At 34.7% G+C, this 16,184-nt stretch overlaps 1 protein-coding gene across 2 annotated transcripts in view; it reads left to right on the top strand.

The window, feature by feature from the left end:
- Positions 1 to 16,184, top strand: part of LOC138708015 (ER degradation-enhancing alpha-mannosidase-like protein 1) — a 158,647-nt gene that overhangs the window by 70,409 nt on the left and 72,054 nt on the right. For both annotated transcript variants that reach the window (XM_069838122.1, XM_069838123.1), the window contains exons 5-6: positions 958 to 1,132; positions 9,137 to 9,257. In XM_069838122.1, coding sequence (XP_069694223.1) covers positions 958 to 1,132; positions 9,137 to 9,257 — 296 coding nt within the window. The remainder of the gene's footprint in view (positions 1 to 957; positions 1,133 to 9,136; positions 9,258 to 16,184) is intronic.

Here is a 16,184-nt window from a genome sequence, read left to right as displayed (position 1 = left end):
TGTTCTAAGCCCATATTTTTATACACATACACACACACACATATACACAAGCTCACACACTATTTTCTTATCCACTGCTCTGAGGATGACCACAACACAGCGGTGTCCACACCTGTGGAGTAATGGCTAGTGTGTCTGGCCGTGAAACCAGGTGGCCCGTGTTCGATTCCCGGTCGGGGCAAGTTACCTGGTTGAGGTTTTTTCCGGGTTTTCCCTCAACCCAATATGAGCAAATGCTGGGTAACTTTCGGTGCTGGACCCCGGACTCATTTCACCGTCATTATCACCTTCAACTCATTCAGATGCTAAATAACCTGAGCTGTTGATAAAGCGTCGTAAAATAACCTACTAAAAAGAAAACACAGTGGTCGAAATGTCAGCTACTAGCACCAAGACAATGCGGTATAACCCTAGAAGTTTCTTCACATACCATTAAAATATTTTAACCTGGAGTGGCTTGAAACATACAAAAACCATATTTCGCGAATCCATGGTTTGTGTAAACTGGATATCTCTAATAATAATTTTAATTTTTATTGAAAATATTAGGATTTATAAGTTTCTAAAAAATATTCCCCATACTAAGCACATTTCTTCTATTTACTGTTCTCACTAAAATCTTTTGGTCGTGGTTGGTTGGCAAAATGATTTATCTTTCATTAATCGAGGTATATAGTTTTCATGAAAATGCACCATTAAATTTGACAGAGTGTAAGGTAACATTGATACATTTCTAAACAGTTTTGAGTTTTGAGAAAAATACAAACTTTAAAGAAATGCAAAGTGCTAAAATAAAAAATTAAGCTGTCATTGAAAAAATAACATCCTTTACTCAGACTACAGTAGTATCAAGCGTGCCTTCCTTTGGAATTATAAATTGAACCAATTCTATAACACTTTCTTTACATAAACAGCAATTAATTGTTCTTACGTCACCTTCTGTTCTTTGTTGTAAAGGTAATGTGATAGATGTGGAGTCAGGGCGATGGATAGGAAGGCTTAGTGGTCTTGGTGCTGGCCTTGACTCCTTTTATGAGTACCTGTTGAAGTCTTATATAATGTTTGGTGAATCAGAAGATTATGAAATGTTCACAGAAGCTTATCGGATCATCAAGCAATACATGCGCAGAGGGTGAGTGGAAGAAAAATTACATAATCTCAATGGAAAGCAGTCATGTCACACAAACATGCCATTTGTTCCTTTTGTACAGATTCTGTTATTTCACGTTTATTTTAAGTTATTTCTATATATAAAACTTGATTGCTTTCACTGTACTTCTTTCTTTCTATAAGCATGAAATGACTTATGAATTATAAGAACAAATATGGATAAATTTCCAAAAATCATTAAAACTGTTAATATCATATATTATAAAAAGCTTCATAAAGAGGGATGAGGAATGTTTTCACTTCTCTTGCGGGGGGGGGGGGGGGAGGAATGGGCGAATGTACCTTGTAGTTAGTGGAAAATGTTTTGCATAAGCATATTTTCTGGTTTCATTCTCTGTATGGAAGGTCGTATCTTAGAAAGACATTTTTATTCTTCCTCAAATCTGACCCTTACCATGGTATGTGTCATGCTACTTATACTGTGCGAGAAGAATAATACGCTTTGCATGGAGATATAAAAAAAATATTGATTTTGAAGTTAATTTCTTCTGCTTGACATACCTCATAACTGCTTGATTTAAGAATTTGAGGAAATTATCGTTCAATTCTGTTATATTTGCTGAGGTAAGGAATGTTTCATAATTGATGTGTGGTGTACTGGATAACAATTCATTTCTCGCCTGGAAAGTGGCAATTCTGGTTATCAGCAGACACATTCAGATTCTGGTTATTGAGATAGAGGCTATCAATGTTTCGACAAACCACAAACTGTTAATGTAAAATATGATTAAATATAAGAAGCTGAAAACTTTATTTACCCAACCAAATTGAGAAAGGAGATTGTGCCATCAAAAATTAGTCTTGTCTAGGCTTCCACTCCACTTGGCTGAAACTTCGGCATAAGCAATGCAATCACTCACTGATAGCAGTGTTGCTGTCTTCCAGCTGGGAGGTAATTTGCCATTCAGTACTATGATAGTGGCATAATAATGATATTATAATAATATTACTTCGAGAAATTACATAAAAATTAACATTTTATACTCCCATTACATTACTGGTATTAAAGATGCAAAACGCAATTTACAATAATTGTTACTTGAATTTTAAACCACTTTTTTTTTTCAAAAGACAGTTTCTTTAAAGTAATTTCTTGGTATAGTAAATTAATAATTAAGAAAAATTGTTTACTGAGCATTTTATATATGTAATAGTGATTTCCATTTCAAAAATTCCTTCTTGCACACACACACACACACATTCTCTTTTATTGCTCCTAGTTGATGTAATTATATCAACTTTGTGCAATTTGCTGCTTCCAGAATTCATTTTCATAGTAATTATTTTTGATTATGCATTACCACACAGAACTCGTATAAGAACACTATAACCATAAATTTATTCATATTAACTTGATTGTTGAAACCAACCTGAAACTACGGTAGTAATTCTGAGACAATTACATGTGATTATATTGTTTTATGCGACATTTTGAGTAAACAATGTCAGTGTTAACAAGTTAATACATACTTTCTCATTATGTGCTTTGTATTTCACAAGATTCCTTTATGATGATGGGAATGGTATTAATGTTTGTGGTTTATATTCTTGTACTATTTTTCAAAAGAACAAATGAAATAATTTATTATATGTGAAAAAAAGAGGTTCTTTCTTTTTGTGCATAGCACATGAAAGACTTTCTTTATAATGCTAAGACTTCATTCTGACTTTATTCGTAAATTGCTCGGCATAAGTATTTATATATAATGTCATTAATTATGTAATTTTACATAAAATAGTTTTATATGTTTTAATCATTTATAATATTGTTCTTCATTTTACAACAATCTGTATTGAAAAGGAATAGAAATGACAAACAGTTTTACTGTTTTATAATATGATTCTAAACATATGAAGTAATTTAAGAGGCATATTGGTCCGACAAGTTAGCATACAAATGAAATAAGTATAATAATCCTTCAATAACTTTCTTATTTACGTAAGAATAATACAAAAGTTACATTAGGCCATTATGCAATAAAACTTGCCAAGTGCTTTCTGTACAGATTCTTAACACGCTACCCATATTTTGCGTCGTGATGACTGCTGCAATATTTTACCCGTTTTAACTATGTTATTTTCATGCATCCATGCGCACACATGTTCTTCTAGTCCTCCATTTAATTTATGGTTTTTGCATTTTAATATTTAGACTTTACATGATGATTAATCACAACAACCACTATGCTTTTAAGTGATTATTATTCCATTACTTTGTGATTGTACAGTTATCCATGTAATACTGTTTTTAATTCATCTTCTCCACTTTCACATCATCCATTTTATTGTGTCTTTATTTTGCCATTTTACTTATGTCTTTATGCTCATAGTATCACTATATCCTACTAGACCAGAAGATGCCATTAATTGGCAAAAGCGCTTGTCACATTTGATTGTGTAATGGCCTAATGTAACTTTTGTATTATTCTTAGGTTAATAAGACAGTTATTGAATGATTATTATACTTATTTCATTTGTATGAAGTAAGTCGAAATGATGTTCCCAATTTCAGTAATAAATTTATTGTACAAAATCTGTTCAGTGAGATGTGTGCGTTAGAAGGTAAGCTCTCAAGATTTAACTTCCCTGCATTCGTTCCAGTGATGTAGGACAGGACAGTTAAGGAAAATAGCGATGAGTGAAGAATATAAATTGCTTTGCGTTCTTGATTTCCATATAAACAAGTTTGTCGTAAATATTCACTGGAGTTTTCTGTCAGAATGTGGGCCAGATGCACCCAATGATAAGTCATTTCGAAAATGATGTTTACAATTTCAAGACATAGGCTGTTTTTGCAAACGAAAATCGAATGGATGGGCTTTGATAGGGGGGAAATAATGGAGCATGCCTGCACAAGTTTCATAAGGAGTCAGCAGAAATCCACCTATCAGATAAGCCAAGAACTTGATATGGCGAGTTCTGTGAAAATGTTTGCAAATGAAACCCTACCATATGCAGTTACTTGAAACTGTGAAGAACACTGACTTTGAGCTCTGAGCATCTTTTGTGCTGATTTCTTCTGGCTAATGGAAGAGGACAGTTTTCTTGAAAAGTTGGTTTTTAGTGATGGGGCGACATTTCATATTTCAGAGAAAGTGAAGAGACAGAATGTGAGTATTTGTGGCACTGATAATCTCCACCCGTTCTTGAAACATGAACATGATTCCCAAAACACAATGTCTTCTGTGCTGTTTCCCATCAAAAGTTTCACAAGCCCTTCTTCAATGAAACCACAGTGACAGGAGCTATGTATCTTATTGGTATGCTGCAAGCAACAACTTCTTCTCTCTCAGCTGAAAGAAGATTTCATCTTTCAACAGGAGGGTACTCCCTCCTCACATTACCATAATATTCGGGACCACCTTAGTAGTCAATTGCAACAATGATGGCTCACCCATGCAGTTGCAGGAGATCAAGAACTGTTGAACTGGCTACCATGTTCCACAGATCTTACCCTATCTGATTTATTGAAAGATCGCGTTTTTGTACCATCATTTGCATTGGCGCTGGTTGACTTGCATGCACATCTTAGTAGGCTATCACAGAGATTAATCCAGACATACTACAAAAAGTTAGGCAGGAACTGGATTGTAGGCTTATTATGTGCCATGTTATACATGGCAAGATCATCAGAAGAATGCTGGTTTAGCCGTCCAAAACAAAACCATTGTGTCATCTTTTGGTTTGAATATTACTAAGTGTGCTCAACAAGACAAAGTTACAGCTTGTATAAATAATGTTTTATTTAATGACGCTCACAACTGCCGAGGTTATATCAGCATCGCTGGTGTGCCAGAAATTTGGCCTGCAAGAGTTCTTTTACATGCCAGTAAATATACTGGCATGAGCCTGTAGCATTTAAGCACACTTAAATACCATCGACCTGGGCCGGGATCGAACCCGCAACCTTGGGCACAGCAGGCCAGCAATCCACCAACTGCATCACCCAGGCCGACTACAGCTTGTGAACTGAAAAAGTATACTATAATGTTGTTCATAACCTGGCCTATAGGTACCATGACTGCGATTCTAGATTAGTACCTGTTTTATTTCCCGACTTGCAAATAGGTAAAAACATTTATTTGGGAAGGACAAAAGCAACAGCAATTATAACCGATGTGTTTGCACTATTTTCAGTCTGAGATCACATTAAAGAACTTGTTGATAGGGGTTTATTTTGTAGCTAATTATGGACATGGACTATGGACATACCAAGATGTTTCCCATAATAATCAGATATTTCAACAATTCAAGAAGCATTGTGCATTTTCTTTTAGATAGATTACTATGATAATAGTCATGAATATGCAGATTTTATATTTTCCCCAGCTTAAAGCCAGGTTATACTCAAACAGATTAAGTCTGACAAATATTTCAGGCTTCTCAGCAGACAGTGCAAATGTGAATTTTGGCTCAAAACACTCGGTGTATACACTTCTGGGGGGGGGGGGGGACGAAAATTTGGTAGCATCTTCTCGTTCTGCCCATAAAGTTCATAACTCCGCAAAATTTGCACTTGTTATGTATGAGCTTTTTTATTTAGAGGGATTTGTAGCAAACATATATAATTATTTTTCTTGTCACTCAAAAAGAGTGGAAGGATTAGAAGAGTTTTTTGATTTCTCTAATGTTGAATATAATGAAAGAATTAGACATGTGCCTGCAGGATGGCTCAATATTTATCCTGCTGTTGATAGACTTTTGCAGTGTTTTCCTGCATTCAAGTCTTATTTTGTATCCCTAGAAAACTGTTCAATATTGATAAATACATTTTCCCAGGATCTAGAAAATGGTGATGAAATGTCAATAACAGAGTGCTACTTGCATTTCTTTTATAACACTTTGAAGTTGTTCCATGAAACAGTTGAATGCCTTGAAAAGAATGACTTTGAAATTTTCAACATAATGGAGGTCCTTAAAGTTAGAGCAATGAATAGAGGATATATTTATATTTTTTAATTCAAGACTATTATCATACTTAACAGGTTTCCCAAAGGAAAAATGCAGTGGATACAGAAAGAGTTCATTAATTAGTATGAAACTGCTTTGAAATATCTGACTTCTAGATTTGATTTTTCAAGAGATAATGTTCTTGTTGAAGATAAGTGTTATGGCTCTGAAAAAATAAATTTACTTTAAAGTTGTGCTTGAATTGGTTCATGACTTGAAATTGGAAACTGTAATTGATGTGGATGAATTATACGAAGAATTTGTGATCATGAAAGAATCTATCAACATAGCTATGAGAAATAACAGTGAAGATTCGTGCCTGAAAAAGTGGTTCATAATTATGAACTCTTTACCTACAGAAAGGGGAGCAAATGGTAGCTTCTGTAAATTGATTAACTTCTTGTTTTCAATTCCTCCATCAAATACTTTTGTAGAAAGAATCTTCAGCAAGCGAAAATGTTGTGAACTGACCTTAGGAGCAGATTTCACATAGACACATTAAAGGCAGAGCTCCAGGTGAAAATAAATTTTAGTGTAGATTGTAAAAATTTTTATGAAAAGGTGTTGCAAGAAAATGACATTCTGGCATGTGCTTTGGAGCAGCAAGAAATACAAATTCATTTAGAAAACTCCTTTGTAAATTATAATTCGAGGTATGTAGACTACTTTGTTTTGTCAATAAATATATATTGAAAACTGTAATAAGAACTTGAAAGAATTTTAGATATAAAACAAATCGGTAATTTAAGTAAATGAGTACGTTTACCTCAATGTGTTCCGGGTTGTCCCTCAAATTTATTCAATATCCCTCATTTTTGCCCTTCCTGTCCCTCTTTTTACATCATGGGTGTTGGTCATCCTACCTTCATCTGACTCTACTTTGGCGAATTCCTTAATCTCTCCCCATATTTTGCCTCTGCTTTTGGCTTCTGCTACTATTGTACGTTTCCATATTACAGGGTTGTTTCCAAGCTCTGATAACGAATTTGAATGATGTCATATGCGTCAGGAATCACACCGACAGCTGAGTTGCGGCGAGAAGTGACAGACCAGTAGTGAGTGATTTCATAATCAGAATCAGAGTGCACAGTGTATCACAGTAGCAATGCCCAAGAAAATAGAGCCTTTTTGGGAGGAGTACATAACAACTCTTTCTGATGCCAAGTACAGTTACGTGAAAATCATAGGAGCCTGCAAAACATGTGGTTTCGTTATTTCCAAGAAAGACATCTTGTGTGTACCTAATAAGATTGGCAAAGCTTGGATGGGATTAATTCCAGAGTGGAAAAAGCAAGCAAATCCACCCCCTGTCACAAGTCGCCACACTCCGCAAGATGATACAAATTAATTCCATTCGAGCTTTAGCAATCTTATTAAGTACACAGATGATGCTTTTCTTGGAAATAATGAAACCTCGTTTATTGCAGGCTTCTTTTATTTTCACTTAACTGTACTTGGCATTGGAAAGGGTCGTAATGTACCCCTCCCAAAAAGGCTCGATTTTCTTGGGAATTTCTGCTGTGAGTTGCCATGCACTCTATGAGATCGCTCACTACTGGTCTGTCACCTCGCATCACAGTTCAGCTGTCGCGTGACTCCTGACGCACATCATGTCATTCAAATTCGTTATCAGAGATCGGAAACAACCCTGTATGTTAGGTCTGACTATTCCTGACCCTCCTTGTGGGTTCCAGTCAAGTAGTCTCCTGGCTGGTGAAGTGTATGTCACAGCTACCCCTCTTCCTCTACCCAATTTCCAGTCCTATTTGTCTTTGTTTAGCTTTTATCTGCAGATTCTTATTTGTAGTCAGATCTGGCCAGAATACTATAAGTATGCTGCACAAACATTGTCAAGAAAGGCTTGCAACTGGTTTGTAATGTTTTATTACTTTTCAAGTTTCACAACCATACAGCAACACTGACTTAATGTGTCTGAAGAATGCTTGGTGGAGTTTTTTCTGTCAACATTAATTGTGTTTACCTGCGTTATATTGAACTTGGGTAGTAAACTGTTGAAAGCAGGGGCATCATTTTTACTTAATTTGTATCATTTTCGTGATAATTCACACTCATAAAGAGATGATTAGAACTTTTGACTGCTAGTCCTTTAAGGAAATGATACTTTATTCTAAATGTGCAGTTTTCTATGCTGAGGCAGTAAGAATATAGAGTGAAATTGCATTGAAAACAGAAAATAAGTAATTCATGTAGGGAAATAATTATGTTAATTGATGCTACATAATATAAAATATTACGATAAATTCGACTTTAACTGAATTGTAAATGTGTGTTCTTAATTAAAATTAAATGATTGCTAATTTAAAAGTGATGATAATTCATGTACTTCATTACCAGATTTAATTATAGGTATGCATATCGACAAACTCTGTACCGGTACCATGGTTCAGGAGAAATTACTATAAACAGAATGCCCAAAACCACTTTTTTGGTTTGAGTGTGAGTGAAAAAAAGACATGTAATTTATGTAATAATCACGAAATCGAATTTTTGCAGCATTACAATATGTTTCTCTGTACTCAATAACAATGAAAATTTAAAGATACTCGTAACAATATGATGAGTACACGGAAAAAAGATTGTCACATATTCTTAAGGGTGATGTCAGTATCTAATTCAATTGATTACTACACATTTCAGTGTTGTTCTTATCAAACTTGGTAAAAAGGAGAAGTATCACCATGGATAGTCATCCTTTCTTAATTTTTAATAGAAACAGCAATAAATTTTGCAGTAATATAGTGAATTAGATCATTATCTGACCCTTAACAGCTATGTGATATTCATTCTTTTTCCCATGTATTCTTCAATTGCTAATGCAGTTCACCATCTTCACTTCTTGAATGCGATGGTGATCAGCATCTCTCTTCAGTTTCTTCACTCCCAGGAAGAAATTACATTAGTCATGCAATTTCCTGTGGAATTTATAGTGAAGATAAATAATCTTTGTTTCCACCTGGAACTGAACCTACATCCTACATGTTTTATTACCTTTCAGACGAGCCCACTGTAACCAAGGTTTCGGGGATCATCCTTTGTATGTGAATGTTGATATGTTAAGTGGTGCTATACACACATCATGGATAGATTCATTGCAAGCTGCCTTTGCTGGAATTCAGGTACAGTTATTTAAATGTTTAGAAACAAAAATATATTCAGTTAACTTTGAAAGTTAAGCATATATTTTTATTTCGAGAATATTGATTTCAAGTGCAATTGGATACTTGCGTATAAATTTTATTAGTAAGGATTAATTTGGAGAAGGTTGATAAAATATCGGAAAAGAAAGTGTGAAGCATTTATCTTGCTACTGATACGTTACTTTTAAATTCACCTTACGAAAATAATTTTCTGAATGTTACCCATATGTCTATGACGTAATAATCTCTTGGGGTGCTATTCATAGACATTTCGCTAGCCCACGCTACGAGCGTGCTAAACAGGATTCATATCATATCATATCATATATCGCTAACACTTGTTTATGAATATGAAAAACGTTAGTTCGCTGATCATCCACCGAAAGCCCGCGCTAAGAATGTCTATGAATAGGGCCCTTGAGTTGCATTTTTTTTTTAATTCTGTGTTAAATTATTATTATTATTATTATTATTATTATTATTATTATTATTATTATTATTATACTATTTTTATACTATTATGTTTAATAATAATAATAATAATAATAATAATAATAATAAAATAAAATATACATTTCGTATATTGCTCTGCTTCAGTCTTTCAACCTGAGGAGTTCTTTGCAAATTTCTGTTGTTTTAGAAGTAATTGATATCTTCTACGTGATGTAGTGAATTAGTTTGAAAATTAGAATAATCAGTTTAATATAAAGAGTGGATTGCAGTTTGTAAGTTCTCGAATATTGCATTTATTAATCTTTCCAGAAAATTGGAATGTTTCTTCACGACCGAAAAATATTTATGGGAGGTAGGTATGATCAGCAAGGGAATCTCTATTTATCAGAGAACTAAGTGGATGGTTGTGCACTCAGTGTGGTGTGTTGGAGTTTTAGTTTATAAAGACACTTGAGCTGTTTTCTCAGTTTCTCTCTGGTGTGTTGTCGATGGCAAACTAAGCTTGTGATTTAAACAGTGTTTGATTATTTAATTATAGTTTTCGGATGGATTTCTCACTTTTCAGTCATGGTTGCACTTTTAGCAGACTGTTTCTTCTATTTCTTCTTGCAAATACAAGAAATGTCAAAGAGATAGAATGACTTTGTGATATCGTTTTGAATGTTCTTTAGGTGGATGTCTGTTTTGTGCTGTTTTATTTACCACGTGTATTAGATTTTGTGTGTGTATGTCAGTACACATATTGCTTCCTTGTTCGATGTTACCTTGAAGATTTATGATTTGGTTCTGTCAATATAATGGTAATTAAATGGGTAAGTGATTTATCTTCCCATCTTTCATGAAAAGGCAACTCCAGTCGAGCTGATCCACTTCCACTAGCTGGTTATGGAGTATCTCTTATTGGTCATTTTGATGGGTGGGTTGCAGAATCATATTCACATACCTTTGGGAATTGATAATTTGTTCAGTGGCATAGCATCGGGGGAGACAGGATAGATACTGTCTGATCAAATTCACGAAATAATTCATAGTATGAGTATATGTTATAATTTTCGTAAGTATTATTTTGAAATATTTAAACAGATTTCTTTTAACTTCTGGTAAAGTTAATCTTTGAAATTTCCAAACAAATGTTTTTTTAATTTCTGATAAAGTTACATGTAATCTATTCGAGACACCTCAGAAATAAGTTTCCTGCAAGCCATGGTGGATACTGCAAGTGGGGGTAGACAGAACACGATCTGTTTCCCCCGTCTGCTTCAGTCTCTCATAGCTGCACTTTGGAAACATGTGTGCACAAGACAGAACATAGCTCACCTTGCTTGCAGGGGTTAGACATGTCTATCCCAGTTTATACAGTGTAGTGATATGGTAGTGTTTACTTCCTATGAGTGTTGTTTCTTGCTGCAGCTTTTAACAATATCAAGCATGGAAAGAGATCAGATGATCGACATGAACAATCTGACTTTTGATTTTGTTAGTCTGTTAGTTTTCTTAAAATGAGTTTCTGTCGTCTTTAACATAGTTGAACTTAAAGTCTGAAATAAATAGACAGTCAAATGTGGAAAGATGGAAATGTAGCTAGAAAGAGTCAAAGTACTTGGTACTTTAAATATAGGTAGCTATGTGGTTCTGAGCAGGTGAAGAACCGTACAGCCATAGTGGTAATAAAGCAGTTTAAAAAACTTTGAAGCAAAAGCTTTACAGTATGCATGGAGAAACAGACATATTAAAACTGCAGAAATGTTCCATGTGTTGGGAAGAAACAATAGTACACTAGTGTAAACATCATGCAGAAATGTTCTACATGTTGGAAAGACACGATAGAACACTAATGTAAATAAATATCTTGCTGCTTAGAAGATGTTTTTTTTAGTTGGTTATTTAGCGTCGATGAGATTGGTGGTAGCGAGATGGTATTTGGCAAGATGAGGCAGACGATTCGCCTTAGATTACCTGGCATTCACCTTACAGTTGGGGAAAACCTCGGAAAAACCCAACGAAGTAATCAGCCCAAGCGGGGATGGAAACCATGCCTGAGCGCAACTTCAGAATGTAAGGCAAGCACCTTAACCGACTGAGCCACGCTGGTGGCGCTTAGAAGCTGTTAGACATAATGAAAATGTGACATTGAAAAACGAATACAGTAGTTGGTCATCTTATTGATATAGTATGCCACCTCGGACAACGAGAATTAGCCTTTAGAGGACATTAAGAAGCCCAAGAATCAATAAGTAAATGCAATTATTTATAAAACCTATAGTTGTTGATAATATAAGAAGCCTTCATGAAAGATCAGCTTGAAAGCGATTGTGTTTCTGAAGGCACTTTTCCAGATACTTAGAACGATTTGATCCTGTTTGTCATGAATGCTATAATGGAAAATATAGCTGGAGGGCTTGCATTAACAGATTTTGTGGTTATTCAAGAGGATGAATCTACAGTTGTGTCTGTCAAAGCACAGTTAAGTTTAATTATGAGATATATCAATGAATTACGTATTGAAGAAAGATTTTTTTGTACAGGGACATCATTTTATCTTTACTAACATTTCTAATATTAACCTGGCTATACCTTTGGATTAACAGTTGAGAACCGGAAACACCATTTGCTAACCCCTTCCATGACTGGAGTTCGATGATACTGGTGTAAAATACAAACAAATCACTTTACTAGGTATAGAAGGGAAGAAAAGTAGTTCATCCATTTACGTAAAGTAGGAAATATCACGATTTTGAGTTCGATAATTTTCATTAGGGTTTTCTTGAATCAAAATACAGTACAGTACAGTACATTCTTTTCAAGGCATTCAAAATAAAATAAGTGATTTTACTGTCTATTCGGACGTATTCATTATGCAATGTACATTATACTGTCCACAGCACATTAGCGTACAATATAGAGAATGAAGTTTAATTGAAAAATAATCATAATATGGATATTTAAACACAATTTTGAAAATGGTGGCCATTCATTTCGATACAGGGTTCAGTTCTTTTTTGCATATTATCGCAGTATAGACTGTTGGACCTAATTCCAATTACCAGTTTTGTTCTTTGTACTAGTAACTCATGTTGAAATAATTCTGCACCTACTTTATAAAAGAGTACCTTACATATTGTAAATTCAATCTTTACTTCTGCCCAATCCGAAAAGATAAAAGAGGGACGAGCATAAATGGGTGGGGGAAACCAGGATGCGACATAGGCAAACGGACGACAGTACCTGTGCGAGAATATGATTCAATATTGAAAGCGAACATATTTCTGGAACATACTATACTCACTACTCAGTACTGTTCGTGTTTGCTACTTTGTAAGGCAACTTTGACTGTATACGCTTGGTTCTGTGTGGAGAACGGTTGGAAGTTTAGTAGTAGAGGGGGTGGGAGTGAAGTACATTAAAAAACTCAGGTACAATAAAAATTGAAGTAAAAATAAAATGATGTCTCTGTATATATATCTGTGAATAAAAGTGTGCAAGGTTTGACTTCATGTACAGTAATTTCCGTTCTTAAGGGATATAAAATTGATAATAAAATAGCGTGCCAGACCTATGATGGAACCACTGTAATGGCAGGACATTATAATGAAATTCAAGCAAATTATACGAGAACACTGCCCCATAACACAATTTTCCAAGATGAAGTCACACTGAAAATTCTCCATGATACTAGTTTCCAAGTTTTAAAGCTACGAATCAGGAAGTAGTTCTATAGATAAGGGGTCAGTGCAGGCTAGAATGGTAGCTTGTACAGCATTGTCACATTGTGTGAGAACGTATCTTTTCACTGGAGTTTATGATGCAAAAATTTGTCTGCTAGCGACTACCTAGCAATACAATACCAACTGAGTGCTATGCGTTGTTCTGTTGTTCAGCAGAACAATGTTGCGAAACTTAAGGCACCAGGCCACGTGCATTATGTAGTTGCTTTGGTGTGCTGTATCATTACTGCTGTTATTGCGAGTGTAAAAGTGTAAATTGAAACATTTCAAATACTTCGTCATATGCATACTTTAAATATTCTGGTGAAAACTGAAAAGCGCTAACTCAATTTGAACTCATGCTATGATTATGTGGCAACCAAGCCTCTACTGCCAGCAACATGCACTTCCTGTTTAGTTATCTCATAAGGTGGAAACTAATATAGATATACAGTTACTTAAACAAATATCTAGTGAATGTGAAAGCTTACTTTACTCTTGTTCTCGGAATGATTTTGATATTTTGCACCTACCCATACTTTTTTGTCACGCTATGCCACTGAGTTTGTTAAAAAGAAAAGTGAGTCCTGTTATCTGCCCACCTCTCATAGCATACTGTTCTATTTTCATATCATGAAGGGGCTCTTCATGAAAGACATTGCATTTTTCGGATCTACAGTAGCTGTTGTTTTGGTTGTTACATATCTACGGAAATGAAACTAAGTCTCATCCGAAAACAGAAGGAAACTGGAGTCTATTTCACCATCATGACTCCATTTAAAATCCATGCATTACTACAAGATCACTGGCCCATAGTTCTTGCACTGTGCTAAATTAAGTTCTTCGTGAACCGAACTTGTTAATCCATTATTGCCATACATAAACACTAGCTGTATAATACTATATCTGTGTGATTTTTCAAGCTAAAATTATAATCACGAACACAAGAGTGTAACAAGTGTTGTCTTGAATTCCACTAAGAGACTCATGAGCCGAGACTGCAAGTGGATACATTGCAATTTCACAGCCACTTGCTGATAGTGTTGCCATGTTCCATTATGGTGATAGTTCACTTACCCTCTATGTTAAATCACAGATTGTTTTCAAGACACTTGTTTCTGTTGTCTATTTAATTTTCTTTGTCTTATATTATTTCTCTTTCACTTGTCTTCATAAAGTAATGGATTAGGTTACGTGGTCCAATAGGTGATGTCCGTTTGTTTAAACTAATACACATTTATTATTGGAAAATGTGAAGAAATGTTTTATTGGCTGTAGTATTGAGTGATGTACTGTCTTCCATCTACCTTGTTTTCTCGCTATGGGTATATTCACGAAGTGGGGTGGATTTTTTGTTTCTGCATGGCTTGTGGGCTGTTACTCACAGATATTTCCATCTGTGTTATTATTTAATTTCTTTCTTCCTTTTCGTAATTGAATGACATTGTATATAGCGATTTTTTTTATTTCATTACTGAGTTTGATATACTGTACAATTATCATTTAATCCACAAAGATGTTTTCAAGTGCTGTTGACCTGATTGACAGTGATTGAAACCTATACTGTGATGCTTGTACCAAGCATATGACATACACAAGGTGTTTCGAAAGTAATGAATAATTGCAATTAAAATTTAATGAGGGGATTTGTGATAAAAGGCAGAGACATGTCAAATCTTGTATTTAGAAAAGAATATTTTTATGGGAAAAAAATGTTGTAACTATTGTTATGCAAGTTTCAACGTCATTGAAAACGTTTTTAAATGACACCCTATAGTTTTTTAATATACTCTAAAAGAGTATATTTGTCTCTATCGCTATAGAATACTTAATTTATTTCTTTTATATACAGAAACATGGTTACTGTGGTAACAATTTTTATTCCTGATACATTTTGTTACTCCTTGTGCGATGAAAGCAGTTTTATTGACGAAATCAAAATGAAACAGGATGTTCTTAACAGGAAGTAGTCTTTTCATGTGTCTGAAAAAAAGTCTGCCTGCTTGGCGGAGTTGGTATAGCGCTGGCCTTCTATGCCTGAGGTTGCAGGTTCAATCCTGAGCCAGGTCGATGGCACTTAAGTGTGGTTAAATGCGACAGGCTCATTTCAGTAGATTTACTGGCATGTAAAAGAACTCCTGTGGGACAAAATTCCGGCACACTGGCGATGTTGATATAACCTCGGCAGTTGCGAGCGTCGTTAAATAAAACATAACATTTTTCATTAAAATTGTTCATACCTCTTGTTGTGTAGGTACTGTGGGGAACATAATTGTTGAGTGACTCGAATATTTTCGAAGTTAAAGAATGCCACACTTGCGCATGCTTTGGGCAAAAAGCTTTGGTTCACACCATGAAGAGATACTCGTTTCTCTTTTCTGTTTAAATATTACATATTTATGCTGAGGAGGAATTAAGACATGTGGGATTATTATTTAAAATAAGTATACAAATATGCAGACTTAAAATACTGTAGTTTTGAGAAAAAACTAACCTGAAATATGCAGAAGGGCCGGGAGCATTCTACCATGTTATAAAAACATCTTATGCTTGAAGCCAAGTGAAGCGGTTGAATAGTTAAAGCTTATGTGTTTAGAGTACGGAATCGAAGTTTGAAATCCTGACACAATTATATTTTATATTTGTAAATGTAAAAAATATAATAAAGCCTAACCTTATAAATGCACCTTTTTCATGTGGCTTCATGTTAATTTGAGTTCCTCAATGTTATGATCTATTAATATTGTTT

Source organism: Periplaneta americana, chromosome 10, assembly GCF_040183065.1.
Source record: "Periplaneta americana isolate PAMFEO1 chromosome 10, P.americana_PAMFEO1_priV1, whole genome shotgun sequence".
Classification (NCBI taxonomy): domain Eukaryota; kingdom Metazoa; phylum Arthropoda; class Insecta; order Blattodea; family Blattidae; genus Periplaneta; species Periplaneta americana.
This window is presented reverse-complemented; position numbering and strand designations above follow the sequence as displayed.